This window comes from Physeter macrocephalus, chromosome 13 (assembly GCF_002837175.3).
Source record: "Physeter macrocephalus isolate SW-GA chromosome 13, ASM283717v5, whole genome shotgun sequence".
NCBI lineage: Eukaryota > Metazoa > Chordata > Mammalia > Artiodactyla > Physeteridae > Physeter > Physeter macrocephalus.
Window position 1 is genome coordinate 21651472 of NC_041226.1, and position 25509 is coordinate 21676980.

At 36.0% G+C, this 25509-nt stretch overlaps 2 protein-coding genes across 7 annotated transcripts in view; both read left to right on the forward strand.

Moving 5' to 3' along the window:
* CPB2 (carboxypeptidase B2) overlaps positions 1-11974 on the forward strand; it is a 56990-nt gene extending 45016 nt beyond the window's left edge. Inside the window, exons 9-11 of the mRNA XM_024126007.2 lie at positions 4684-4886; positions 7597-7684; positions 11628-11974. Of these exons, the coding sequence (XP_023981775.1) occupies positions 4684-4886; positions 7597-7684; positions 11628-11821 (485 nt within the window). The 3' untranslated portion in view covers positions 11822-11974. The remainder of the gene's footprint in view (positions 1-4683; positions 4887-7596; positions 7685-11627) is intronic.
* Positions 11975-12616: 642 nt separating this feature from the next.
* Positions 12617-25509, forward strand: part of ZC3H13 (zinc finger CCCH-type containing 13) — an 87366-nt gene continuing 74473 nt past the window's right edge. For 2 of the 6 annotated variants that reach the window (XM_055089333.1, XM_007129773.4), the window contains exons 1-4: positions 12617-12971; positions 18998-19123; positions 19457-19566; positions 22219-22330. In XM_055089333.1, the coding sequence (XP_054945308.1) occupies positions 19007-19123; positions 19457-19566; positions 22219-22330 (339 nt within the window). In that variant the 5' untranslated portion in view covers positions 12617-12971; positions 18998-19006. Of the gene's footprint in view, positions 12972-16262; positions 16436-18997; positions 19124-19456; positions 19567-22218; positions 22331-25509 lie in introns of all 6 variants that reach the window. The other 4 variants (XM_055089336.1, XM_024125895.3, XM_055089334.1 and 1 more) reach the window with 3 other exon arrangements.

The window sequence follows — 25509 nt, forward strand, 5'->3', positions numbered from 1 at the left end:
GGAGGGTGGGAGGGAGGGAGATGCAAGAGGGAAGAGATATGGGAACACATGTATATGTATAACTGATTCACTTTGTTATAAAGCAGAAACTAACACACCATTGTAAAGCAATTATACTCCAATAAAGATGTTTAAAAAAAAAAGTGCCCACTGAGGTGTAAAGACTGCCACAGCAGTGATAATTGTGCAGGGAGCCAGAGAAACAGCAGCTAATACAAAAGACCTCTGGATAAATAGAGCTGACAGTTGCTAAGTGCTGAGCAGTTTATATATTCCATCCCCTGAGTTTCATGATCTACACATCATGGATGAAGAAACCCAGACTTTAAAAGGTTAAGTCCCTTGCTCAAGAGCACAGAGCTAGGAAGTGGCAGAGCTGGGATATAAAGCCAGGCTGACCAACTCCAAATTTGTTGAAATTTTTCTAAGTCTGACAATCACTCTTCAGTTATAAGTTCCCTTTTGGAACTTCTTTCATCCGCAAGCTCTTTTGCTGCTCTCTTTTACTTAATGTTTTACGTGGTAAAACTAGCATTACCTAATTTGAATAGCCAAGTACTCAAGATATATTCTGTTATTGCCATTAAGAAATATCTCAGGTCCCGATCAGGCCTGGTTTTGTATGATTACGTATCACAAGAGTTAAAAGCAGAGACAGAAGCAGCAAGCACATGGATAAGAGAGAGTTTCACACAAAACAAAAAATAACAGTGAGGAACTCTTTTTCTGCCAAGTGCCCCAGCACCTCTTCAGTAATATGTGAGTAAGACAGTGAGAAAAAGGAATTAAATCTAATCTTTTCCTTGTGCCTACACCTAGAATGTGCCTTTAAGATACTTTGTAAAGGATCTAAAAGAGCACCTCACTTATTAATAGGAAGCGCTATATCAAGCCTCCTTATTCATTTTATGTTCATTTTACCTTTCCTCTTTATTAAAATTGTGTGTGTGTGTGTGTGTGTGTGTGTGTGTGTGTGTGTGTGTGCTGGAGATGGGAATAGGTGTAGGGGTATCTTAGTCTGCTAGGGCTGCCATAAAACAATATCACAGACTGGAAGGCTCAAACAAGAGACATTTATTTCCTGCAGTTCTGGAGGCTGTAAGTCCAAGATCAAGGTTATCAGCAGGGTGGGTTTCTCCTGAGGCCTCTCTCCTTGGCTTGCAGAGGGCCACATTCTTGCTGTGTCCTTACATGGCCTTTTCTCTGTGTGCAAGCATCCCTGGTGTCTCTCTCTTCTTATAAGGACAAGAGCCATAGTGGATCATGGCCTTACCTTTATGACTTCATTAAACCTTTATTACCTCCTTAAAGGCCCTATCTCCAAATATATCACATTGTGGGTTAGGGCTTCAACATATGAATTGGGGGGTGGAGAATTCAGTCCATAACAGGGGGTATTTATGAGGACCTCTGATCTCAAACTTCCTAAAACAGCTCCACTCATTTTCTGAAATATTAAGTTAAACTACACAGTTTTTGCAACTGGCATGGGGTGGAAAAATCTTTTATTTCTTTTCCTAGAGACCATATGGTCTTTCAATTTTTTTTTTTTTTTTTTTTTTTTTTGTGGTATGCGGGCCTCCCTCCGTTGCGGCCTCTCCCGTTGCGGAGCACAGGCTCCGGACGCGCAGGCCCAGCCGCTCCGCGGCATGTGGGATCCTCCCAGACCGGGGCACGAACCCAGTTCCCCTGCATCGGCAGGCGGACGCGCAACCACTGCGCCACCAGGGAAGCCCCTGGTCTTTCAATTTTTAAAAAAATTGTCATAAAACATATGTAACATAAAATTGCCACTTTAACCATTTTAAGTACAGTTCAATGGCATTAAGTACATTCACGATCTTGTGCAACCATCACTACCTACCATCCATTCCCAAAACTTTTCATCCTCTCAAACAGAAACTCTGTAACCGTTGAGCAATATCGCCTTATTCACCACCCGCAGGAGCCCCTGGTAGTTTCTAATCTACTTTTTGTCTCTATGAGTGTGCCTACTCTAGATATTTTTTTGATCTCATTGCCTATAGATCAAAGAATGGTTGAGTGTGAACGGACCTGGAAGACCAAGCACCTCTTACCAAGATGGTACGGATGAAGAACTTAGGCTGAAAGAGATGAAGTAGCTTGCCCAGATTAACATGCCTATTTAATGGCAAAACAGAATCTCAAACACAAGTCTCCTGACTCCGCATGGCTCTTTCGACCAAAAGTTTGAAATCTCTAGAATCACAGTCACAAAATGAGAATCTGAGGCTACACTGTCCAGTACAGTAGCCACTAGCCACGTGGGGCCATTTAGCACTTGGAATGTGGCTTGTCTGAACTGAGGTGTGCAATGAGTATAAAATATACACCAGACTTCAAAGACTTAGTATGAAAAAACAACACAAAATATCTCATGAATAATTTTTTTATTGATTACATTTGAAATGATAAACTCTGTACATATGGGGTTAAATAAATTAAAAGTATTCAAATATAACTAAACTATCAAAAATGTTTTGTCCAATAACATTATTGATTAAAAATTAACACAAATACTTGGAAAGGCCTTGGATGTTCAGCACGACATTTTCTTGGGGGCGGGGGGAATGTTTGACAAACTTTAAGGCTGTTTCTGTTGCAATAAAAGGAAGAAAATAGAGCAAGCTTAAGTAAGAAAGGCAGGCTTTATGTATAAAATAGATAACTTATAAGAACCTGCTGTATAAAAAAAAATTTTAAAACAAGGCAAAAATAAATAAATGAAAAAATAAAAGTACTGAAGGGAAAAAAAAAAAGAGAGAAAGGCAGGCTCTGTGAGGATAATAAGGATCATGGAGTAGCCCATGGAACCCAAGGACTGGGATGTAGGCAGACCTCAGAAACGGACTAGATCTGGGCCTGGAGCATTATAGGGAGCTCAATGGCTCCTTTCTCTCCCCATCTCACCTCTGCAATGCACACTGGCCTTCTCTGTGTCCCAATCCATGTGACAATAATGATGATGATAATGCTGATAAACAAGTTACTAAACACTCAGTATATGCCAGCACTGGGAAAAGCATTTTATAATTTATCCATTTAGTAGATAAGGAAATTGAGGTATAGATAGGTTTAAAAAATCAAGATTGACTCGCCTCCTAGGGCATGCCCCATAATTCTACTCTTTCTCAACCATTCTAGAAGATTGATTGAAATGCAAATGAGTGATAAACAGCTTAAATGCCAAAATAGAAGACTAGAACTTTTTAAAATTACTGTTGAGTCTTAACAATTAGCAGTGCCTTACTGGCATTTTAAAAAATAAAATAAAACAGAAATATATTTGAGACGAAAATTTCCAACATGTTAAGAGTTGACGGTGCCAGATGCCCATCTTGTGCCACAAGTGTTTTTTAAATGTAAAATACCCATTGAGTGAAAAGAATTTGTCTTGCTTGGTTGCTTTGGGAAGCCAGAGAGCATATGGGTATTCAGATTTCCTGCTGGGCCACAAAAGTTCTGTTGATATTACATAGAATGGGGATTCCACACAGTCCTTATAATGGAAGTCTAAAAGTCATGTCCAATTTAAGACCTCATCTTTCATTACCGTTATTCATTCCTATAAAGGACTAATTTAGATTACATCAACTTTTGACTCATAGGTTAAAAAAATTACCCAAGCCATATAGCTATTAAATGGCAAAGACAAGATTGAAATCAAGTGATGGGGTGATTAGCAATATGATACATAGCCTCTTATTGTAAAGAAGGGTTACCACCAATGGTGCCCAATTTGAGTCTCCTAAAATAAGAGCATTTACTTCACAGGTTTGCCGTAAAGATTAAATGAGATATCGCCTGTAAGTCTTAGCAGAGTTCCTGACATATAGCTTGTGTTCTCTGGATGTCAGCTGGTGATGTTATTGTTGTTATCTTCTTTGTTTTCAAGAGAGCAGCTTGACTGAAACTAGAATCTGCATCTTGATTTCAAGTTATCAGTGGAGGGATTCCGAATGGCAAAAGACAAGTGAGGGACCCAAATTGGGGCTAATAAACGGTTTCCAGGAGGGGAGAATCTTTCTGGGTCAGAGGTGGCTCCCTGGGGCTCTACGGCTGTGAATTAGGTACAGAGGAGAGAAGTGATGGGAGTCAGGCTACCATCCGAAGTGATGTTTTGTATAATTTCTCAAAGGAATGAACACATATTAGTCTAGCACCAAATATCGCCATTCCGTTTTACTTACTAAACCACTTTAGCAAGTTTGAAGTAGCACTGAAGGCAGACTTACATATTCTGAGTTCTCAAATGAGACTTTAGTGGGCTGTATTAATTTGTGATTTTTAAGCTACACGTATCAGAAAAACTTACAATGATGAAAGAAAATGGGGTTTATTTTTCTCTTGTAACCACAAGTTTGGAGGCAGAGCTGGCATTTCTGAGACTCTCTTAGCCACTTTCTCGAGGCTGCAAGATGGCTGCCCTCAGGCAGCAACTGTTGGATGGCTCGCTATGAGGGCATGTAAATATTTGAATTCAAAATAAACATAAACAACGTTTAGGGGACATTAGAAATATGTTCTTTACGGAGCTCGAGTGAATCCATTTATCTAAAAATGTTACACCCTATATATTAGGAGAATACGTGGTCAGGGAGATCACAAATTACGATAGGTTGCGTATCTACTTATGATTCCACTCCATCAATTTCACTACAGGGGAAGGTGCCTCGAGTTTCTCGTGCTCGGAAACCTACTGTGGACTTTACCCTGAGTCGGAACCAGAAGTGAGGGCAGTGGCTGATTTCTTGAGAAGAAATATCAACCACATTAAAGCTTACGTCACCATGCATTCATACTCCCAGAAGATAGTGTTTCCGTATTCCTATAGCAGAAGCAAAAGCAAAGACCACGAGGAACTAGTAAGTGCTGCTTAATTAATTTTCTCATTAGCATTTCAGAAGTAAAATAATACGTAGTTCAAGAATCAAAAACTGTGGGGAAAAATGTTCTGTAGAGGACAAAGGGGGATAGATGCTTTATATCTTGATCTAACACTTCTGAGAGTCACCCTAGGTCAGGGTTCATTGAGAGATTGTAAAGAACTGAGCCTTATTTTGAGGACATGAACTTCCGTCTAGCAGAGGGGCTCTCTAAGAAAATGTCCCACAAGCTCTTGGAACCTCAGGAGGGAACCAGTCTACCTTGACCTGATCTACATATGAAGCCATATGAACAAGGACAAGGACAAGACTTTCTGGAATTATTGGTCTGTTTGTAGGTGCTAGCTTTCTACAACAGCCCGCCACAGATCAAGTCTTAGCACAATACTTATCGATTTGATACTAGCGTTGGGAATTGTTTATACACTGACCTTCCTAACTTGCAGGGGTTTGGTCCTATTAAAAGCAACTCCAATTTCAGCATTGAGGCAAGACCCCCCCTCCTTTCGTGGAATGCAGTGGATGATACAGTGAGTTCAAAGAGGACTCGCACAGTCTGCTACCCCCTCATCGCTTTTTGGTCCCAGATATTCTATGCTTGGGTTAATGGCAAAGGATGCAAGGGTTCTTGATGGATTGTGGCTAGGCTTGCACAAATCCTTATCCCAGATGCTCTCTAGACAATGGAAGTGCTATGGCCACAGTCCACTTCCTGCCCAAGGTCTGATCTTTAGGTAGTGGTTTGTTTCTTATTGACTTGTTTTGCTCTGGTTCTCTTAACAGAATAAACTATAGCCACATTAGGGGCTAGCAATTCCTGATGACAAATATAAAGTTATTTGCAGTTGCTAAGAATAACTCATTTAGAACAGAAACATCCTTGATACTTATGATTCCTTTTTCCTCTCAAGGGAAAACTTTTAAGCAAAGCTCCTTTATTGGTGTTATCTTTGAAGAAGTGAGAGGATATTCATCATGATCTGGAAATAGACTTAGTGTGATTTTGAATTGTTTTTGGATTACTATCATCACAAGTGTTTGTTGAGAGTTATTATGTGTAAAATACTGTGTTGATGGACATTGAAAGAAGCATCAGGTAGGACCCTGCCCTTTAAGAGAATATGATACGGTTAGGGAGCTCAGCCATTAGCAATTGTTACAGATAGCTGTACTCTAAGGTATAGTAACTACTAAGTAAGTGACACAGATGGTACCACTCACTTCTGATGGGGATAGCTAGGGGTGGCCTCATTAATTCATTCAGAAGGAAACAGATAAGTGAGGGGATAAAGTCCCTGTCCCGAGGGCTTATAATCTATTAAGGTGTGACATACTGTAAAGAAAAAGGAATGATAAAGTAAGTGCCAGTGAAGTGAAGGAACAGGCACAATTTCAGCCAGATACTGAAAGATAGGATTTCTGTAAGTGGACCCGGAGGGGAAGACTTTCTAAGCTGAGGCCAAGGTTCTCCCCACAGGAAGTATGTTCAGGGGAATGTAGGGGCAAAGAAAGGAAGTTGATCCCTCAGAAAGTAGATGAGGTCAGCCTGTGAAGAAGAGGTCACCTAGTCTGACTGTCAGAATAAATTTACATTTTATTCTGTAGATCAGGGGGGTCCACTGAAACTTTTGTTTTGAGCAGGGAAATGGCACAACATCATATCCACTGATATTCCTCAGGTCCTTCAAGGGAAGGACAGCGAATACCATGATGCTATGCCAATTTCAGAAAAGATCTGCATAAGCTAGAAACAAAAACAGTGGAACAGGGGACTTAGTTACTATCCTGCAGCATACCAGGGATATAAACTTTTTTATTTGATGAGTCTTTGGGAGGTATTAGACATTTTACACAAAAAGGAAATAGAGTTTGTGAGAAGGATGAGGAGGGAATCATACATTGCTGACATATGTGTGTTGTTTAGAGAAGCTGGCTTTAAAGTTTGGTGAAAATTTTGTCTAGTTGTTTGCCTTTGAAATATAGTTATACTTTGTTTTACAGTATAACTTTGTTACATATACTTTGTTTTACAAAATAAATGAATTCCTAAAAAAGGCATACGAGGATTATTTTTTCTTCAACTTAAATAAAATTTCAACATATTGGAAGAGTCTGTGTCTAAAGCCACCCAACCGTGATTTCCGTAAAGAGAAAAACATTTTTTAAAGTTAATTTATCTCTTGGATAAATGCAGATTTTTCATATATACAATTCTCCCCACACCCCGGCTCTACTGAGATATAATTGACTTATAACATTGTGTAAGTACAAGGTGTACAATGTGACGATTTGATACACATATATATTGTGAAATGATTACAGTAAAGTTAATTAACACGTTCGTCACCTCACATAATTAGTTTCTTCTTTTGTGGTGAGAACACTTAAGATCTACTCTCACAGCAACTTTCAAGTATATAATACAGTATTGTTAACTATAGTCACCAGGCTGTATTTTAGATCCTCAGAACTTACTCATCTTATAACTGGAAGTTTGACCAGCATCTCCACATTCTCCTCCCTCCGCCACCTCCAGCCCCTGGCAACAAACATTCTGCTATTTCTTCATATATACAGTTTGATTGAATAAATATATGATTGGGTTTTTGTTTTTGTTTTTTAAGAAACTTCTACCTGTCTTGTTTTAAAGCTGTACATTAACTGAAATTCCATATCCTATTGATTTCAGTCTCTAGTGGCCAGTGAAGCAGTCCATGCTATTGAGAATACTAATAAAAATACCAGATATACACATGGCAGTGGTTCAGAAAGTTTATGTAAGTATTTCTTCTTAAGATCTTAGGGGACTGTGAGGTACTAAAGAAATTTGTGTTTGGTTTTTCTGTGTGGATTTAATTTTTCTAAGTGGAATCTTTAAACATGGTCCCATGTAAAACAATTGGATTATAACAGAATTGGAAGCATAATAGCTGTGACAGTACTGAACAAGGCTATATTAATACATAACTATACTAAAAAGAAACCTAAATGATACTTAAGAAATTATGCTCAGTGCTATAGAGTAGGGATTATAGAATTGGTATCACACTAGTTGAGTGAAGCAGAAAAAGTCATAAAGGGTCAGAAGAATGTTTAAGATGCCCAGGGCCGCCATGTAAGGTTGTGCAGGTTGAACACTGTACAAATCCAGGAATACCATTTACATTAGATGCTTTTTAGTGGCAACCTGTGTCCAAGAGTATAGCTCATGGCACACTACAGTTGAACGTCCTTTGTTTGTATCACACTGATGGGAACATGTGTGTGGCAAGCTCTTAACAAATATTTTAAATTAATTTCTGCTGGGAGATATTTATTGAGGGACTCCTTTGTATCCACAGTGGGATAACAGACAATTTTGCTCTTTTTGAAACTGGAGGGGGAGATGGGAGAAGAGAAACAGAAAATAAGCATGTAACAAGGTGTCAGCAAACTATAACCCATAGGCCAAATCCAGCCCATTGCTTGTTTTTGGATAGCCTGTAAGCTAAGAATGGTTTTTCCATTTCTTAAATGGTTGAAGAAAACCAAAAGAAGAATAAGATTTTGTGACATGCGAAAATTACATAAAATTCAAATTTCAGTGTCCACAAATAAAGCTTTATTCAAACACAGCCACACTCATTCATTTGCATATTGTCTATATAGCTTTCAGGACAGTGGAGTTGAGTAGTTCTGACATAGACTGTGTGGCCTTCAAAGCCTAAAATATTAATTATCTGGTCCTTTACAGAAAAAGTTCGCCAATCTCCGATGTAAACAATTAAATAGTAAAATATAGTGTAATCCCATTGATAAGTGAACAACATAATATAAGCATAAAGGTTTGAAAATGACTGCCTGAGAGAGAGGCAACTTAGCTCAGGTGGCCTGGGAAGGTCTTTCTTGGTAGGTGACATGTCTGGGAGACCTACCCAGTAAGTGGCTGCCAAACAAGGTGTGGGAAAAAACCAGGGAGAGGAAATGGCATGTGAAAAGGCTTTGAGATAATATGTTCCAAGTCCCAGAGTTTCCTTTAACAGGTATGATTTACAGGGGGATAAAAACACATTCATATTAATAATCACATCCATATTATTTTCAATCAATTACTTGAGCACCAAAGGCTCTATTAGTAGAAAGTCCAGAATCTTCCTCTTCCTCCTCAATCATCCCAAATTATCTCAGGACAAACTGAGGCCAGATTGGTCCACATGGTATCTCTGTCTCTTGCTGTCACTGGTCTATCTCTGCCTTTGCCGACCCAGGTCCTTGCTCTGGGTCACAATTCCCATCCTCTCTCTGCTATTGTTCCCCAAAGCATGACCATGGTGCCTCAGGGCTGGAGGCGCTTCTAGAGCAACTTCCTGTTTTGACGAAATCATTCCATCTCCAGGCATGCATTCATTCAATACAAATCTGTGTGTGTGTGTGTGTGCATGCGTGCGTGTACGTAAGTATAAAAAAAAACCTGGAAGAATAAATGCCAAATATTAATAATAGCTATCAGAAATATTTGCTAATGAATAACAACTAATCCACTGTTGATGGATATTTTTCAGTACTTCCGTATAAACAGTGCTTCAGTAAACACCTTTGTCATTGATTCAAGTATAGGTATTGGAAGGAGGAAAAATGATCACTTTGCATATGATTGTCAACCTGGAAAACACAAAAATATTAGTAACAAAGAGTTGAGTAAGGTGGCTGACTCTGAACTAAATATATACGAATCTATAACTTACTTATATACCAAAAACAATCAGGAAGAAAGTAAAATGGAAAAAAGATACTTCTGCCCCCCATATACATGTATACATGTGCAGACGTGTACCTATAGATACATACATACATATATAGATTCATTGTTAAATGTATATATGTGTGCACACAAATCCATATGATCTCTATGAAAAACCTAGAAAACTTTACTGGTGTACATAAATGAAGACAAATAAAAGGAGAAACCCACTATGTTTTTGAGTGGAAAAGCAATACAAAAAAAAGTGCCAGTCATTCTAAATTAGTTTGTATATTTAATGCAGTCCCAATGAACACTTAAATGACTTTGAACTTCATTTGAAAGAATACATTTGGTAGAAGAGCTTGTAAAATTCTGAAAAATAAGATTAATAAGAGAGAATTTGCTCCAACCAAGTATTAAAACACATTATAAACCTGTCGTAGTTGCAGGGGTTTTTTTGTTTGTTTTAATTATATTAATTATAAAGACACAAAGAAGCAATTATGGATAAACAACTAGGTTCATTGTAAAGGAACTGAGCCTGGAAGTGACATCAATAGAAGGGAATAGTGAGTACAGAACGACACTCAGATATATAAGATCTAGTATCTCATAAAGAAGGCATTTCAAACAGTTAAGAATGTTAGATTGTTCAATTAATAGGGTTGGAAAAACTGGTGAGTTACTTAGAAAAAATATGTAATTAGATTACTAACATGTTTTTCTCCAAAATAAATTCCAGATACATAAAATATTTTAATATAAAAACACTGCCATAAACCAAGTTGAAGGCTAAATTCCCAAATAAGAACAAAAAATTCTCCACATATTACACAGGGCTAATAACACTAATGCTGCTTTTATAAGTAATCTCTGAAATGAATTAAGAAGAAAAATGAGTAAAGACAATTGATAAAAATATAAAGATGGTCAATAAATACACCAAAAAAATGTTCAACTCACTGATAATCAAACATAAAGACAATTTGATATTATTTTTCACCCACAAAATTGCCAGAAATGTGTAATTCACATGGATGGTATGGGAATGGAGCATGGCCATATTCATACCCTGCTAATGGAAGTATAAATTAGTTCAATTCTTTTGAAGGCTATTTGGCAACATGCAGCACAACTGTGAAAAGTACATACCCTAAGACTAGCAAATCTGTTTCCGGGAGAAAACATTCTAAAGAAACAAAGATGCAATTATGTATACACAAGGATGTTTATTGTAAAGATGTTTATATTAGAAGAAATTAAAGCTCTCCAAATAAATAATTATTAAAATTAATTACACCCAGCTTTACAGAGCAATGCTATGAGATCATTAAAAATGATAAGCTAGGGCTTCCCTGGTGGCACAGTGGTCAAGAATCCACCTGCCAATGCAGGGGTCATGGGTTCGAGCCCTGGTCCGAGAAGATCCCACATGCCACGGATCAACTAAGCCCGTACACCACAACTACTGAGACCATGTGCCACAACTACTGAAGCCCGCGTGCCTAGAGCCCATGCTCCGCAACAAGAGAAGCCACTGCAATGAGAAGCCCGCGCACCGCAACTAGAGAAAGCCCGCGCACAGCAACGAAGACCCAATGCAGCCAAAAATTAAAGAAAAAAAAATGATAAGGTAGATTTGAACTCATTAATACATAAAGCTGGCCAGGATAGATTATGTTTAGGAATGTTCCTGAATAGCTTGTATAGAATGATCTTATTTATGTAGGAAAAACATTATGTTAAAGTATGCACTGAAAAAGAAAGCACTAGACTATAAATGGTGACCAACACTCCTTGGTAGGGTTATATGGGTAATTTTTATTTTCTTCCTTAACCTGCTTTCCTTCAATCTCTATTTTCTTCCACACACTTAGATTATTTAATAATCTGAAAAAAGCAAAGCTATTTTCATTTTTAGGAAAAATAAATCCCATCTTGTCAGTTAACTTGAAACATCTGTATTTCAAAAAGTAATTTCTTTTTTCTTTTTGTAGATCTAGCTCCTGGAGGTTCGGATGACTGGGTCCATGACTTGGGCATCAAATATTCGTTTACAATTGAACTTCGAGATACAGGCAGATACGGATTCTTGCTGCCAGAGAGTTACATCAAACCCACTTGTACAGAAGCTTTCGCTGCTGTCTCTAAAATAGCTTGGCATGTCATCAGGAATGTTTACTGCCCTTGATTTTTTTCTCTCTGTTCCCATATTTTAGTTTACTGATTCCCGCCAAACCAAATCTTTGTACCAGTTTCTTTTTAAGTTTTATCAGTTTTCATAAAAGGTTTTCCCATTCCTTGGTTTTGTCAAAAAACAAAATAAATGCTACCTTAAAATTAAGGCAGACAGGGGTTCACATTTCTTTTTCCTTTTTGTTTTTTTTAGAGGCTAGGTACTGATTTTTTTCTTTGATTCGCGACATTTGACTAGACATCTCAAACAACTGTAATAACTACTTTCATGCAGAGCATTGCATCCTGAACAAGAAAAGGAAAGGCTGTCACAAGTACATTAAAGATTTCTGCTCAAAATTTACAGTACGTTTCTGCTAACGCCTTTAAAAACACACCCGTGCATTCCGTTTGCTCCACTGTAATAGGCGATGGCCGAGAAAGCAGAGGCGTGGAAAAAACAGGACAAATACCGCCTGTCACTCCAGTTAAGCTGCTCAGTAAAAACGTTGAGCGAATGAATGCAGTTATCTTCGACAACAAACGTGGCATTTTTGGAAATTCACAACAGCTGTCTATCGTAATAAATTATGTAATAAAAGGAGAAAACGCTTTCTCTTAAATTCACTGTTAATTGGGAATTCTGTCTCTGCCGGGTTCCCGGTTTCTTCTCCAGGGTTTGCTCGTTAGGCACAGGTTTTTTGATTTCGACTGCACGCCTAGGAGGCGACGTTACGCCCAGGGGGCGTGTCCACAAAGGGGCGGTGCAAGCGCGCTGACGACTAATCTGGCAGCCGGAAGCTGCCTCGGTCTACAGAGGAACAGAGCAAACTCTTGACTTCCGGCGGCATTTTGAGGCGATCCTCCTAGCGGCCTGATAGTGTTTTCCTTGTCTTTTCTTACTCTCCAGTCTCTCTTCGTTCCTTTTTTCCTACGTCCCAGGCTCGCTTGACCCTGGCGAAGCGGCGGGCGGGTTCCGCTCCCCAGCCATCCCGGAGTCCCTCGGTAGCCGAGGACCGGTTCCCGGGAGCCGCGCGCGCACCTCCTTCTCGCTGTCGTCTTCCCGGGGCCAGGCGCGGGGACAGAGAGTCGCCTCCCCCGCTCCTTGGAGCGGCGGCGGCGGTGCCGCCTCCGGACTGCGCTTGCGAAAGGAGCTCGGCGAGGAGGTAAGTTTGAACTTCGTGAATTGGCGTGGGTACCGGGGGAAAGGCGTTGGGTGGGCCCGGGATGGGGAGGCCCCGCTTGTCCTCCATCCCTGCTTGGGTCACGCCGGAATTTTGAGCTCTCCTTGAGCATCCCACCCTTAATTCTGCAATAGATCCCTGTGCTCCTGACTGGTTTCTCGCCCTGGTTCTGATTCTGGCGAGTTTGCCTAAGGGAGCAAGTGGATTCAGACTGGAGGCTTTGCTGGGTCACTACCATTTGATGTGAGCCTGGGAACTCTTGCGCGGTATTCGCATTGGTTTGAGATGGAAGGGTGCCGGAGTATGGTCTTGGATTGAGAAGCTCCCTCTTTACAAATTCCAGACCCGTTAGGGAAAGGTATCTTACTTTTGGTTATATTTGGTCTTGGTTATTTCCCGGCAGTGATTACGACGCAGGTCCTCGGAGTTGAGGAGTGCTACTTTATCTTCACAGTCCCTAGGTAGTTACTTTTGGCAACTATCTGTCAGAAAACCGGAAAGGTGGAATGAAAGGAGAGGCTCTGATGTTTGGCATTGTCTCTTTCTAAATAGCTTAAAATAATTTATGTGGCTGGAAAATTATTCAGAGTCGATATCACGTGAATGATATCGGTAGGATCTTGTTTGTGGAGCGTAGTGTCGAGCCATTCGGTTATATTCCGAGGTTTTCAGATAATTTGAACTACTTTGAAAATTATGGGCGTACGCAGCCTCTTCAGGTTTTTGATTTTTTTGAAGAAATAATTTAAAAGTTTGGAAAAATCCTCACACCTCAAGTTTTCAAAGTTTTGCCAAAAATACTGTTGCAGTAAATCCAAATGCTTATGCAGTACAATCCATGCGTATGTATGTGGTGCCGGTTATCGGAGTCTGGTTCTGCAGTGTTTGAAATTACTGACTTTAGAACCAAAGCGACAATGTTTTGGACAGTTTTGTGGACATATCTCTAGATTTTCGAATAATTTAGAATTTAATGAAATATTTCGATTATAACATGACAATTTCAAAAAGAGACTAAGAATGTAGGTGCAGGTATGTAGCAATTTGTGTCTGTAAAAATAGTTGTATTGTGAAACTAAGACTTTTACTGTGGGGATCTGGGAGGATCTAGTTTTTTCAGGTGCATGCCTCTTACGCGGCTTCCTAACTATCGGTGATTCGAAATGAACATTGATTGCATAATTTAAGATACGCAAATTTATCTAATTTTCATATTGTAAATTAAAACTAAAATCCCACAGGTGGATGCTATTTTACTTTCTGTACAAGTTATCAAACACTTAAGAAGTTATCGGTGTTAATTTGTATTGTAATATGCACTGACATTTACATATAGAAAGCAGTTTAACATTTATTTTCAGTAAATTGTAGTCTTTCCTACCTCCCCCAAACCCCACTCTGCTTTTCATATAGAGTTGAGTTGGAGCTTTTTCAGCAGATATTTAGTAGCAGTTGAAATGTTAACTGGTGTTGGTATATATAAAATGTCTTCTATTATTTTTTTGGTCGTTTTGTATGTTTCAATTCTGTTTACTTCACTTTATAGTAGTTGCCAGCGTGGGATATTCTCCCTGCATAGTCTTTTTAACAAAATATATTTTCTGCACAATGCTGCAATATTGCCTTCCTCATACCTGTGTAGTCAGTTTAGTGCTGACGATTCTGTTCTGAATTCAGTTTGAAATTGTTTTAGTCTATCTGCATATAAGCAATCGGCAAGATTGTTCAAGAAAGTTCTCTTTTTCTTAAAATAAATTATGTTAAGAAAACATTCTCTCACGCTATGCAACACATAAACTTAACTGTTTTTCTTTCACAAAAAAAAAAAAAAAAAAAAAAAAAAAAAAAAAAAAAAGAAAGTTCTCTTTTTCTTAAAATAAATTATGTTAAGAAAACATTCTCTCACGCTATGCAACACATAAACTTAACTGTTTTTCTTTCAAAACTAAGAAATATAAATATGAAGAGGTCTTATTTTTAATATAACACTTTTAATTTTAGAATGCCAGTGGATAGAGATTTATTCTCCTACCAGTTAGTACCAGTAATTATGTAGCTTTAATTGCTTAGTTATTTGACAGTTTCCTAATATTATGGTGCTACTTATCCAGATTAAAGTGTTTTATGCTTTCATTTATGCTACCAGAAGATGAGAACTCAAAAAGACGTAATTGTGGATTGCAGTGAGAATACTAGAACTAATATGTTTTATTGACAAGATTTTAGTAATCAGGATTCAGAAATAATTTAAAAAGAGGCCCCTGTGTTTCTCCATTCTCAGTCATATTTATAGCATGAAGCTATGAGTACATTGTGATATTTGTAAGTTTCCGGGGGAAGGAGGACATTTCCCATTTATTAAGACTTTTTGTTGTGTCTTAATACATTTAAACTTTGTGTCCCAAGTTTTTCATTTTCTTTATGCCGCACACCTTGTGGGATCTTAGTTCCTCTGACCAGGGATCGCACCTGGGCCTTTGGCAGTGAGAGCTCAGTCCTAACCACTGGACCGCCTGGGAATTCCCTTCATTTTCTTTTTCAGTTGAAAAAATATTAAAACTTCTGATATTCTCTACTCTACAAATGGAGAGGAGAAATAGGAGAATAACTCAACAGACTTTTACAACACTGTCACTCTGGCTTTGCTAATAATGCTCCGTGTTTGGGAAAGACATGATAATGTGAGTGGGAGTGTGATGGTTACTTAAAACTAAAGAATAAATTGAAAACTGAGGGAAAGCCTTCAAAGTCTCTGAGATAGGGAAGACTTTAATATTTACATTTTTTTCTTATTGTTTCTAATTTTTCTCATATATTTTGAAGCATTTACTTCTTATTGAAGCCTGTTCAGATATAAATTGAAAAAGTTTTCCTCCTCTCAGTCAATACATTTTATTCTTTTGTGGTTTATCTTTCTCTTTGGGCCCAAATTTTTAGAGTGAAAACTCTAATCATCATATTAGATGGTAACATAGTTTTAAATTAATTAATATATATGAGCAAATGTTTTTCTGTTGTACTGTAGGTTATGTGTATATATTTAGAAAAATGGGATTTAAAATATTGTATTTGCAAGCATAAGGCATTTTATCTGTGCAAAAATCATAAATGTTTCATAATAATATTTAGATAATTTGTTGACTACTGATAGAAGTTCCTAGATAGATGATCAGAAGAATTTCTGTTTCTGTCAATTAGAAAAGTTCAATTTCTACTTTTTCTTTTTTTGCCTCAGGTTTTTTTTTTCTTTCTTCTTCTTTTTTTCCTGTCTAGGAACTCCCTGTAACCTAGACCTGGTCCTCAAACTCAGTGTCATTTTAGGCCAAGGTCTGACACTGTTGGACTCTCTAAGAAAAGAGGAGAATACGTCTTTACTTCATTGCTGTTCTTCCCTAAGTTGGAAGACTCAACAGTAGCAGAAGTAAAACTCCTGGGATAATCACTATGTAGGTGAATCTTGTAGTTCTTGATGTCACCTGTAAAAGCTACTTTGTCTCTGTTGGAAGGAACTTTTTTAGTGTCAAGAATTCAAGTAAAGGGATAAGATGGGATCATTAGTACTCACTTGATCGTCTGTCGCAGTCCAAACCCTTTGAAGTCTTCAAAGTTTATGTTAGGGATCTCAGATGGGAGAGAAGCTGTGAGACCATGCTTTCCAGCAGTAGGTCAGAGGAGGAGAGGAGTGCTGATCCAAGCAACAGGTTATAGGTGGGGAAGAGAAACAGTAGAGTTAATAATACCTGGAGCCCTCAGAAAGACAAGAAAAGAGATAATATATGACCAGTGTTTCAAGTATAATAATAAATAGCTTGTTGCCCAATTGTGCAAAACACTACTGTTGATTTTTTTTGGAGGAGGGGAGGGTGTGTTGGGAGCAGGGGCATGTTGGGGATAGAGATTTTGGGGGCAGACCATTTCCACTGATAGTGGAAGGAAAAATGTAAGCTTAGGGTTACTTGTCTTGATGCAGTGTGGTGGGATGGTGTGCCTGTTTCCCAAGTTGTAGATAACTAATAAGAAACTTTTAGAACACATTCATTTTTAAGTTTAGTAATAAATGTTTTTAAAATTGTATTAATGAATGAGGATTTCAATGTACACCTGTATGTTTTTATAGTAACAGATGAGACTTAAAAAATTTGGTTTTGTTCTAACTTTTTCCATACATTTTGTTACATGTTTACTTCTTATCGAATCTTAGTTATAAATTATAAAAAAGTGTTTTTCTCAGTTAAAGCTCTACGTTTTCTAGATCTTTCTCAGCTCCACTTATCGCTTATCTTGGTTTTTATTTATGTTCAGTAAGTCAAATGTACATGTGGAATTTACCAACTTTTCCTTTATAAATTCACGTTTGGGCTGAGAATGAGCTCATGAAAAGTTAAATCAAAGATTATCTTACAATACTCACTCTAGTGTGGAGGGTGGACCTCATAGTTCCTTACTTGACGAACAGTTGATACGTAAGTGATTTTATGTTGCACAAATTCTTGTTCACTTATGTGACACTCTGTAATTTTTAAAAATTTGTAATTACTTTAGTTACTTTTTTTGAATCACTAAAAATTGATTGTAATCATAATTAATGATTACATTGTATATTAGAAAATGAGAATATACATTTTTCCAATTTAAAACTACCATATTGTATCATATCATATTTTCCTTTTGGTTCATTACCTGTTAATTTGTCAAATGTCCATATTCTTTGGACCTTTTCAAAGTGTGACTTGACAAGAAGTATCTAACTGGACCAAACATTGTAATTTTTTTTTTTAAGTTTTGACTCTGTACTACTATGTTTTAATTTCCTTTTAAGTGATAGGACCTTAGTTTGAAACCACATTAAAGAGCATTTGTGAACTTTATAGAGACCAGTTCTTTACCAAATGGAACTTTTACTTCTTTAGTTGACATCATTCATTCTAGTAACTTTTGACTACTAACAAAATTTCAACTAATATTTAGTGTATAAAGTGTGATACGGTTTAGTTCCTTTTTCTTTCTCTTAGGCAGTTCCTACCCACTTCCCACAGTAGTGTACTCTCTAGATTATTCTAGGTCTAGAATTTAACATTGTTTTCTAACATATATCATAGTGCTGTTATCTGATATTTTCGTTTCTAGTTGAATCACCTGATTGTATATTTTAGTTTCTAATGTTTTATTTACTTTTGTAAAATATTTTTATAATTCGTCTTTCTTTTCTTGTTAATAATAATGGTAAATAGCCTGTTTATTTCTTTTAGCACCTTAGACTTTTATGTCAATTCAATGCAGTATAGATTATCAAAACACCTTCACTTTTTCTAGTTCTACAGCCTGTCATATTTTGGAAGAAGGTCATTTATCAACATTGAGGGTTTTGTTTTTTGTTTTTGTTTTTTGTATTATTGCAAAATAAATTTCCTGATTATGCTGTTCTTCTTTGGCTTCTTCTGTAAGATAAAGAAAATATTTAAATAGTATTTTTCTCCCAAGCTGATTTTTGGGACATAGCTCATGTTATCACTTAAACTGTGTAAAACATAATTTCTACTCTGACTAAAATTCTTACCTGATTTTATTTTTGGCAAAGCTTTCTTTAACCGTTAACTAGTTGATGGAGAATGATAGCACAACTTTCTTTAAAAGACAGTTATTAAATTTTGAAACAACTTTTATAAGGAACTTAGAAACTAAACATTTTATAGTGTGTTTTCTGAAATTGAATGTACTATGGAAACTTAACTGTGTGAGTAGAATCTTACTCACTCTGTAGAAGAGGTAAAATTCTAGCCAAAAGATTCAAAATTGTTCTAAATTCACTAATAAGGTATGTCTTAGAAGATAGTTTCTGTTTATCTCTGTTTACTTGTGACCTCTCCTATGGCTTTTTTCTTCTGAGAAAAATCCCCTGTAATTTTGCAGTGTTATCTTATCTACCATTTTATCTACTTGTAAGTTATTGGCTCAGTTATTTAAAACTGAAGAATTTTACAGTTTGCCTCTCTCTTTTTTGGTTAAAGTAGTACAAAATGTCAAAAATTAGAAGGAAGGTCACAGTGGAAAATACCAAGACCATATCTGATAGCACATCCCGAAGACCCAGTGTATTTGAGAGGCTTGGACCCAGCACTGGCAGTACAGCAGAGGTGAGTTGTCACTAGTACAGTCACAGGGGTTCTCTTGAATTCCTGTTCTTCAACTTCTTATTTATATCACAAAAGTGAATAGGTTGTTGTATTGTAGGAATATTGGTTTAGTAAATTTTTTTAAATGTGTTTCATAAATAAGGAGTGAGATGGGCATTAGGGTTTATGGGCTTTTTTTTTTTTTTTTGATGTTTTTATTATTTGGGGAGTAATATATCTCAGGTTAGTTGGAATTTTGATAGCATTTATTTAAATTTTGTCCCACTAGCATCTTTTTTTCCAGAAATAAATATGACTAAATATGAAATTTACATAGTAATATCTGTCTCTTAGACACAGTGCCGTAACTGGCTGAAGACTGGCAACTGCCTCTATGGAAACACATGTAGATTCGTACATGGCCCTTCACCCCGTGGTAAAGGTTATAGCAGCAATTATAGAAGGTAAATTGAGAACTTTGAATTGTTCATATACTATTAGAAGATGGCTTTTGTAATTTATCTAGTATAAAAATCTGAAATACTACCATATGTTTGGTCAGATTTTCTATTTTGGTGGTAGTCTTATCAATAGCAAAGATCGACAGGATCTTTTTAGTTGTTAATTTCAAGATTAATAAAGATGTTTGCTTTAAAATGAATTTGCTCAAAAATTTGTTTTTGTAATATATGTATGGCTTACTTTCATGCCCTGCCCCCCAATTATGTATTAAAGTGCTGTTGAAAATGGCAGAATTTCATGGATTTGCTTTTAGTGAGGAGAGACTACTTTCAACTCTTAAAATAGTAAAATTTAAATAAGTATAATTTTAGCTTTTTAAGATGTTCTAAATTCAAATCTTAATTACAAAAGATAATCTAATGCAAGCTCTGTAGGTTAAAACGCATTTGCCGAATCTCTTATCACAATATATTGAGGTAAATGAAAGTATGTATTTATATGTGGATAAATGTACTACCTATTTAGAATATCATTTTTCCTTTAATAAAGGCAAGGCTAAATTAGACTTTCCTAATGAAAATCTTTTATTTTCTTTTGGCTCCCTCATGATGATTTTGTTATGGTGTTTAAAGATGTAACATACATAAAGATTGTCACAAAAGCACTTTAAGCTTGATTGGTAAACGACTGATTTACCTAGTCCTAAAATTGAATGTGCTGATTGCTTTGGCTTCAGCAACAGTGTAAAAACCGAACATTAGCATTTGGAGATTTCCTTTTTAGTTAGGTGAATTTTTGTGTATGTGTATAGATTTTGAAGTTTAACAGAACTTAAAATTCAAAACCTTAACATTAGCTGACTTTCTGTTCACTTAAATGTTGTACGTTTTTAGGTTACTTGTGATGCTGAGTACTCTGTTTTATTTGTATTTAGATTGTCATCTGTCCCTTCTGTCAGTGTGGGAAAGTTAGTCTTTATAAGCTTAATACCTGTATAAACAAACACATACCTGGAGAAACTGTTTCAATAATTTTAATGTTCTGCTTATATTATTACTGTACTTTTAATACATGCTTTACTTCATCTGTGACATTAACATACTCAAAATTTTTATACAAGAGATGGTTGTGAGGAAAATGGGCAGAGAAATTTGTCTAAAATGGAAAAAAGTAGTGTCATTACTAGATTTAGAATAAAGGATTTTTTGTTATAATTTTGCTATTTTGTGCATTTTTTTCCCCAATAACTTCCTTTGTATTTGTGTATTTTCCCTTTTTTTTTGTAAGGAAGAAAAATATAGCTCGTAATGTGATTCAGAGATGGAAAGAAAAGTAATGTATTTCAGAAATGCTTACTTTGTCACAAATCATTTAAGTCACTGAGCATTCACTGTATGTAGAGCATTCTGTGAGGTACCATTTAGGATAGAAACAAGTTTATAATAAACTGTCTTATTATATAAAGGAAACTAGGGCACATAAAATTTACATGTGTATCATAATTATAATTTAAAGCATTTTAAGTGCTGGTTCTTAATAAGAAGTTCCATTTATCAGTTCAGCGTTAACTGTTAAAACATTTAATATAGATCTATAAAATGTGCATGTAAATGTTAGTGAGATCCTTTAAAGTGAATTGACTGAAATTATTTTTTCACTAATCATGTGCTTTGTATTAATGATTGATAAAGGACTCGATTTGATTGAACAGCTATTACTTGAAATAGATGTTAATATTTTTGTAATTTGTTTATATCTTTTAAAAACATTATACACATTTTTTTTTGGTGACTAAAGAGGGACATATCATTCCTTAACAACTATTGCCCTCTTTTAATGGTGCTCTAGGAATAATCTATAAAGGCAGTGTGTTTTCTACCTCTGCTTTATTTTTCTCACTTAGTGATGGTGTGAAAATAATTGAACAGCCATTTATCAAATTGCTAGTATAAATTATGAAGCTTTACCAGTGTTAAATATAAATATGTATATTTTTCCTTAATTAAAAACAAGAGTATAAAAGCAGAGTATAAACTCACTGTTGAAAATCTTGCTTTGACTTTTTCAACTACTTTCTATTCTGAAATAACTTCAAATTTAAGAAGAATTGTAAGAATAACATTAAAAATTCCTGTATTTGCTTTCATTCTTGAGATGCATAAAATATTTTCACAGTTGTTGATGTTGCATCCAACCATATACGTGTATAGATGATAATACTGTTGTTTCTAGATTAATTTTGCAGTGCTGTGGTTTAAAACTTTACCTTCCTACTTTTTGCTTTCAAATATAACTAATATATTTATGTGATTCATAGGAAAACAAATTAAGCTATTAATTACAAATTCCTTTCTCTCAGCTCACCTATAGTTTCTTATTAATATCACCAGTACCTGCCACCCCATGGAGTTTTAGTGTATGCATTTTGATTGGTATTGGGAGAAAACTTGTAAGTGATGCTTATATTTTTTTATATATTAATATATAAGCTGAAATTTATTAATTGTTTTTCTGAATGTTAGGAGCCATGGATAGTAGAAAAACTATATTGAGATTTGTGAGGTTATTTCTGTAAATATATTCTTATAAAATGTTATATAAATATAGATTTTTTTGTTTTGTTTTTTGTTTTGTTTTTGTTTTTTGGTTCAAAGGTCACCAGAAAGACCTACAGGGGATCTTAGAGAAAGAATGAAGAACAAGCGCCAAGATGTGGACACTGAGTCCCAGAAACGAAATACAGAGGAGTCATCCTCACCTGTTAGGGTAGGAATGAATTTCCCAAAACAAAGTTAAATTTCAGTAGTGATTTATTATTTATGTTCTATTTTAAATATTATCTTGTGTGCTAAATATATGGTAAATGTGTAATATTGCATTACAATGTTCTATATGGATAATGTAATTTAGAGGGAAAAAGTCGTCTGGAAAAACTCATAATTCTTACCATTTTAGTTCTTGGTGGTAGTTAAAATGAAGGGACTTGGTTGGCAGAGCTCAAGCTGAACTTCATAGGGTTTCTGTGCCATGGTGGACATCATGAGTATTTAAGTGTATTCTTAAGTTTTCAGAATTCAGCCAGCCATCATTTCCTGCCTGCTTCCAAGAAGGGTTGAAGTGCCTTGCAGTACAACACTTTTAAATTAAAACAGTGAAGGCAAGGCATGGTGGTGACAGAAGCTGAACTAGAAAGCACATATGATCACAGAATTTAGTGGTGAAACCAAAAGAGAAGCACAATTTATGATGTAGTTTATTGATTAAAAGAAAACATAGATGTTTGTCAGGAATGGAAATTTCCCAGATCTAATTTTTTTTTTAAAGAAGTTTATCGTGCCCTTGTGTGTGCATTTGCAGTGAATTTATTGAGATACAGTTCATCCATTTAAAGTGTACACTTGGGCAGCTTTTTACATATTCAGTCATGCATCCATCACCACAGTCTATTTTAAAACAATTTCATCACCCCAGAACGAATACCCATAACCTTTAGCGGTCATTTCCCTAGCCCCTCAGTTGACCACCAGCCTTGGGCAAACACTATTCCAGTTACTGTCACTGTAGATTTGCCTATTCTGGATATTTATATAAATGGAGTCATACAATATGTGAGTTTTTTTGTCACTAGCTTCTTTCACTTAGCATAGTGTTTTCAAGGTTCGTGAAAGATTAGGGGATGTATCAGTATTTCACTTCTTGTTTTTGCCAAATAATATTCCATTGTGTCGAGACATCACATTCTGTTTATCCATTCATCAGTCGATGAATGTTGGGGTTGTTTCCATGTTTTGGCTCTTATGAATAATGCTGCTATGAACATTTGTATACAAGTTTTTGTGTGGCCATATGTTTTTATTTCTCTTGAGTTTATATCTGGGAGTGGGATTGCTCAGTCATGTGGTAACTATGTTTAACCTTTTGAGGAACTGCTAGGATGTTTTCCAAAGCAGCTGCACCATTTTAAATTCTTTACATCAGTGTGCGAGATTTCCAATACTCAACATCTTTGCCAAAATTTGCTGTTATCTAATTTTTTGATTATACCTATTGGTAATCTCATTGTAGTTTTGACTTGCATTTCCCTGATGGCTAGTGATGTTGAACATCTTGTGTGCTTATTGGCCGTTTGTATATGTTCTTTGGAGAAATGTCTATTCAGAGCCTTTGTCCATTTTTAGATTGGGTTGTCTTTTTATTGTTGATTTGTAAGAATTCTTTATGTATTTTGGATCCAAGTCCCTTATATATATGATTTGCAAAAATTTTCTCCTGTGGGTTGTCTTTTCATGTTCTTGATGATGTCCTTTAAAAAACAAATGTTTTTAATTTGATGAAATCCAATTTATCTATATTTTTGTTGTGCTTTTGGTGTCACATTTAAGAAACTGTTGTCTAATTCAAGGTCAGAAAGATTTATGCCTATGTTTTCTTCAAAGAATCTTAGAGCTTTAGCTCTTGCATTTAAATCTTTGATCCATTTTGAGTTAATTTTTATTTATGGTGTGAGGTAAGGGTCCAACCTCATTCTTTTGCATATGGATATCTAGTTGTCTCGTTATAGCCTTTTTACGAAAGTTACTGAATTGTATAAGCAGCAACCTCTTTGATAATTTTAGATATATAGCAGCTTTCTTTTGGCTATTTTGATCCTTGAAGAAAAGCTGTGTCACGGTTTTATATTATAGTTTGTAAAGACATCTTTGGGGACTTAAAGTAATGCAGTTTTAAGTATGTAGCTTTCTAATGTCTGATATGATACATAAAACCATTTTAGAAATCTCAAATGGTAGTTCTCAGCTGGCAGTATGTATCAAAATCCTTTTGGAGGAGAAATGGTCTTTTCAAAATACACACGCAGGTACTTTACCCTTAATCTACTGAATTAGAATTTCTGGGTAGGGGCTGAGCATGTGTATTGCATTTTGAAATAACTTTTTATTTCAGAATAATGAATGGACTCCATGGTTTGCTGGTATATGTTTAACAACCACTCAGAAAAAAAGAAAGCCATACTTTGTAGGATTTACCAATTTCTTTGGTGTAAATACTCCCGTCATGGTCAGTTTCAAGCTACTAAAATGTTATCACTGAATACAGAGTTGGGAAGTGTGGGAATACACACACAAAATAAATGTAATTAACCGCAAGAGTAAAGTATACTAAAATATTTGGGAAGTGAGTTTTGAATAATCAGTACTGTTGTTTTTAATATTACTTATTTAATTGTTAGTTTTTATAATTTAATTTTTAGTTACAGCTTGTGCAGTTCCTAAAAATTTAACATTTAGCTCTTGTGAGTCAGTGTGAACTGGCTCCAGCATACCACTAGGTGGATTGTACTTAATGTAAAGGGCAGACATCTGGAATTCATATTCTGAACACATTACTTTAGGAATTGTTATTTAATGCTACTGTCAGTTTCCTTATCTGTAAAATGGAGGTGATAGCTATATTATTGTGTTGCTGTGAAGAAAATATATGTAAAACAAGTATCATGACTGACTCTTCCAATGTGACAGCTTAATAAATGGTACGTACTGGTATTAGAATAGCTCTTAGCCTTTTTTCTCAAATATAAATTGGTTTTAGGCTCTTAATAGGAGATGAATATCGGCATTGGAGATTGAGGTTTTTAACAGATATCTAAGTGTAAGTAGTTGATTGTAAAGGTTTATATGTTCGGCATATCATTTTAGTAGACAGCAAAGTTGGTATTTTGTTAAGACATTTGAAGCCTGATTCTTGCTTTCCTTAGATGAGATAGCCCTCAAACGCACTTAGCTTCATGTACACCTAAGGGATACAGTCTCAAGATTCAAGAGTAGTCAGGTTTTAGGGAATTCACTATCCAAACTTAGAGAAAACTGTTAATAAGTTAGGATAGCAGGTATTAATTATTTTGAGTGCTGTATCTGGCGAGAAAACAGGTGCTGATCATTTCTATG